At 40.5% G+C, this 5,104-nt stretch overlaps 1 protein-coding gene across 2 annotated transcripts in view; it reads left to right on the top strand.

Moving 5' to 3' along the window:
* gtf3c2 (general transcription factor IIIC, polypeptide 2, beta) overlaps nt 1-5,104 on the top strand; it is a 29,699-nt gene that overhangs the window by 19,359 nt on the left and 5,236 nt on the right. For both annotated transcript variants that reach the window (XM_032542726.1, XM_032542725.1), the window contains exons 15-18: nt 3,501-3,662; nt 3,767-3,845; nt 4,363-4,491; nt 4,656-4,934. In XM_032542726.1, the coding sequence (XP_032398617.1) occupies nt 3,501-3,662; nt 3,767-3,845; nt 4,363-4,491; nt 4,656-4,934 (649 nt within the window). The remainder of the gene's footprint in view (nt 1-3,500; nt 3,663-3,766; nt 3,846-4,362; nt 4,492-4,655; nt 4,935-5,104) is intronic.

Below are 5,104 nucleotides of genomic sequence, written 5' to 3'. Positions count from 1 at the left end.
CATAATCTCCAAAAGAACTACTTCCTGTCCCAGTTCAAAAGTGTCCCTGGTCTAGAAGAAGTCTCCCAGCTAATCCTGCCTTGGACTGACCAAAGCTGGAGAAAGAGTTATCTAGCTGATGGGATCTTACCGAGCTACTGAGCATGTGCGACTCCCAACAAAGATAGTATAAAAGTGAGATGTCTCACTCTGTAGCAAAACAAGTGAGATGTTTCACTCTGGAGCTAAAACAGAGACCCAAACACACAGGGCGAGAACAGGATCTGCAGCAATGTGCAGTACAACAAAAATATAGACTTTTTTGAAAATGAAACCATGGAAACCTACTCTGGTACAACCCCAAAACACAATGAACCTGAAAATGAGCAGAATATGGGCTCTTTAAGCGCTCCCAAGTGATGCAATGCTCTCCCTTCTCTTCATTGAAGCCTCTATGTTTATAGGCTTGTGGTAATGCACAATGTGCCATAGGTGCCAAAACAATCTATGTTTCGTACTGCCAATTTGTTTTGTTTTGTCATGGTTCACGTGTTTAATAAACAATACACTTGGCAGAGAATTGTGATATCAATTCTAAGCTAATAAATAGTGATTTTTTTTCCCCCAATCATGCAAGCCTAACACCAACTGTAACCTTATATGGCCTTGAGTAAGATCTTCCCTAAAAAACTTCCTGCGAGGAATAACTCCTTCAGACAATACAGCCCAAAGTACAGGGGGGATACTTGACTTGGATTTGGATAAACTTCTTGTTTAATTCTCTAGATGTAAGTATTTCCTAAATTCTACATGTATATGACTGACTATAGTGAACAATGACTCGCCAATATTCAGTGTGGGATAAAAGGTCATAGCTCAACATTTCACTTAAACCTTCGAAAAGACAGTTTCATCCCTCTTAAGCTTTTCTCCGCTCCATTACTCAGCTGATGAACGTGTAGATGAGGGGAAAGATGGAGAGGTCATTTACATCACCTATGTCTACAAGGATACAAGGATTCACTGATACACTGTGCAAGTCAGGACAAGGACTAAAGCAATACCCTGGGCCGGTATTGGCTTTTTAATTAAAAAATCTGATATTGGCCATTCAGAGTGTCATCTACCTCTGATATTTGGGAGTTCTTCCCCTGTAGTATTGTACTGTAGAGATTCGCGGTAAGATGAAAAACATCTGCATTATCATCTTTTTAAGGTGCTGACAACCCACCTAAAACAATATTATTATTGTTTGGCTTTGGGATAGTGTGATGTAAGTCAGTTATTAGAAACATGCTGAGATCAGAATTCTAGGAGAAATGTTTTGGAAATGCATATTGACTAACGGCTCAAAATATGAGATGTCAGCATCAGCCTTTAAACTGAGAGCAACAGAGCACCCCATTGCAACAATGACCCCTTTTTAAACATAAATATCCCATTTTTAAAACTTCTCCTTCCCCAATTGTCTCCCATAAAATTGAGGGCATCAGTGCTGTTAGCAGCACTCTCATTTTTAGATTGTATCCGCTCCATCATCGTTTATTTTGTGAGTTAATCAAACTACAAACTGAATCTTTTGGCTGTTATATCGTGCACTAAAACGTTAGTGAGGATTGCTTCTGTGTGACGAGTCTGTCGAGTCAGATAAAAGTAACCCTCAGTTGCACTTTAAGTACTTCCATCCATCCATCATCAGTAGTGCTTATCCGATCCCACCTGACATTGGGTGAAAGGCAGGGTTCACCCCGGACAGGTCGGTGGACTATCACAGGGCAGACACAGGGAGACAGACAACCATGCACGTCCACGGACAATTAAGAGTCAACACTTAACCTAAACTGCATGTCTTTGGACTGTGGGACGAAGCCTAAAAACCGGAGAAATGCCACGCTAACACAGGGAGAAAACAGTATGCAAACTCCACAAAGAAGGGCCAGTCCACTTTAGGTATATCTATGTAATATTCGTTATATTATCTCCGGACATTCAAAGCTGAAAGCTGCCAGCAGGATCAGTTTATAGCAGGGGTCAGCAACCTTAGGCACATGTGCCACCATTGGCACCCAGTAACTTAACCAATGGCACACTAGCAATAAGTATGCAAGATATATAGTTTTTTTTTTTTGGTGGAAATTTTTCTATCTGCCTTCTAAATGACCTCTTTCACAGCCAGTGGCATGCAGGATCATAACCTGCTATTTATGGTAGTGTGATTGACTCTCTCTTTGTTCAGATTTTCTATATACAGATACACTTTCAAGTAAAGTTCTGATTCAATTACTGTATTTGTCAAGTCCTGATGGACACTTTCTCATTTTTCATCCATATGATTTTAGAATTTGTAAAATTCTCATTTTATTCACGTATTTCAAAAAATATGAATTTACATTATTTTGTAGCACTTGCACTGCTTTTACTTCATTGTTTACTTGCTCCCTTGGATGGAGCAGTTACAAAGAAGTACTAACGGGCATATTTGGCCCCCTCCTAAACAGTCCTGACCCAAACACGTTACTTATAGCTTTGTCACTGCATGCCTGAAGCTCATACACTTTCCAGGTAACTAATGTTCATCTGTGGGCAGATCAGAGACTAATTTGATGAACAATCTTGTTCTTTTCTCCATTAATTATCATTTATGCGTCACACATTTGAGTTGATTTTCTGTAAAGGCAGATATAGAAGTTATTAACCTAAAGTCCAACCACATAGGTGAATACGAAGATTAATCCTCCAGAGACAGTCGCCCTCCTGGCAGACACTCGGAGAGGACACATATCTTGTCTGGATCACTGCTTTTTAATTACACAGCCATGTTGAAAGAGATATAACTTCCCACCCCACTCTCTCTCTGTTCTATTTCTACTTTTATTTTCTTTTTTTTCACCCAAACCGTCCTCTTTTCTCTTCACATTCAAACACTGTTTTTGTCGTGATGAAATGTGTCTATATTGATTGCTCTGTTCATTTGTTTTATGGAAGACACCACTGTCAGATTCAATCAATGTAAGGGGAATGATCCATTCCAGTTCTGCCTTGCAATACGAGGAAATTCACATATTCACTTGAGGCGATATTTGCTCATCCCACATATATTGTGTATCGATAAGAATTCATGTCCCAAGGAAGATAGAAGATATGTTTTGAATGTAGCAACAAGCCACAGGTTTGACTCCGACCTGCGATCCTTTGCTGCATGTCACCCCCCCCCCTTCTCTCCACTTTCATGTCTTCAGCTGTCCTATAAATAAAGGGCTAAAATGCCCAAAAGATAATCTTTAAAGAAGTAGAGAGATTTCTCCGAGTTTGAGCATTGTTGGAAACATTTGGGATAATGTTAGCACATGGCTCAACAAAATATGTAACAAAGGTTAACACGTTTGAGACATTATACATTTTTAAAAATTTACCAAATACCAATATTGGATTTTTAAAATGCTGTTTAAATCGGCCAACAACTAACATGTCTTCAATATAAAATGGACACCGACAACAAGCTCTTTCTCTTTTTCTCCAAGATACCTGTTGGTGACAGCCGGAGAAGACCGCTATGTGAAGACATGGGATCTGAGGAGGCTCCATGATCCCATCACCGTGCAGAAACGCTATCTAACCAATGAGATCTACTGGCCCCTGAATGGACCGGGCCTCCTTTTGGCCCAGGAGAACGCCTATGCACCGTGAGACACCTTCTCAGTTTTTCCCTGTCATAATGTCCACAGAGCAACTGTTATAGAAGGACATCTGTAATGTGTCACACCCTGATTCTTTTTTTTAATTTTAGGTACGCTTCACAGGGAGTGCATTACTTTGACCATAGCATGCGCACCGTCTTCGCAATTCCTCGGACAGGCACAGTGTGGGTGAGTGTGTCGTAATCTTCATTGCCATTGACGTCCTGTAAATCAGCCATGGAGCTTCAGAGATTCATAACACACACTTTAGACCATAAGGTAGTTTATAAATGTACATGGGACCAGAACACCTTAGTCAGTTTTGACCCAGACCATAAAATTATAAGGCTGGCATTCTTGTGTATTTTTCTAATTGTCAAATCTCCCATGGAAATATCACAACAAACTATCTTTGTGTGCATTAGCTCCTCTCAACACTTTCCTGACTTCCCTGCCTTGTCTGTGGCACTTAGACCCAAGCACATTGGTTCCAACTGAAGACACACATCTTTAAAAACAGCTTAGAAATCTCACTCAGTTTACATAGAATTACACTTTACAGTGTAATTCTATGTAAACTGAGTGAGCTGTAAAAAATGTAGACAATTATTCTACGTTGTAAGTCAGCAAGGTCCCAAATAAAACAGTCCTAAAAGGGACATAACGGATGTTTTAAAGCTGATAATCTTTTTCTGTTTCACTGCAGTCCTTGTCTTTCACTGACTGGATGAACAGTGTTGTGACAGCAGACAGCTTTGGCGAGGTGATCTTCTCCCTCTTACCTCAGATATGCTTCACTCCTCAATACCTCAAACGCACAATAGAGAGACGTTTTGTAAGTTTACTATTCAAATTTGTTGTAATTTGATGTTACGTTGCTGCCAAAACCTTCATTTTACAATTTAGGAAATGATTTTCAGAGAAATTGCATTATTGTATTTGTTTAAAGGATCTGAAGACAGGTTAACAGTCCTTGTTCCCCTCACACTGTGTCTTCAGCCTGTCTACATTACAACTCTGTTGCCTCACGGTACAAGTGAAGAAGAGAATCCAGAGACAGGAGGAGTGGAGGACGGACATGCTGCTGAAGAGAAGGAAGGTGGAGAGACAGAAGGACCGAATGCCGAATCTGAAGGAGGGAATGAAAACGATAATAGAAATGGAGAAAGCGGAGAAGGCGGAGAAAGAGGTAGAAGGGAAAAAGGTCCCCCTCTGAGGTTGCAGACGTACAAAGAGGCTGTGAAGAGATACTGCCTCCTCTATACAGACTTTAATATGGTGGGTAGTTTCAGAAGCAAACACACAAGGCATCGATGCCTGCTCACATTTGTAGCCGTGTTTACTTCCTACTTAAAATCAGCGTTTAACTGCCCTCTCTGCTTTAAAGTTTCATGTCTGTTTCTCTTCTGACTACACACAGCATCAGTGATTGGTTGCTAAATGGGGGG

This window comes from Etheostoma spectabile, chromosome 18 (genome assembly GCF_008692095.1).
Source record: "Etheostoma spectabile isolate EspeVRDwgs_2016 chromosome 18, UIUC_Espe_1.0, whole genome shotgun sequence".
Classification (NCBI taxonomy): Eukaryota; Metazoa; Chordata; class Actinopteri; order Perciformes; family Percidae; genus Etheostoma; species Etheostoma spectabile.
The sequence above is the reverse complement of the archived record's forward strand: the minus strand, read 5'-3'. Positions and strand labels throughout refer to the sequence as shown.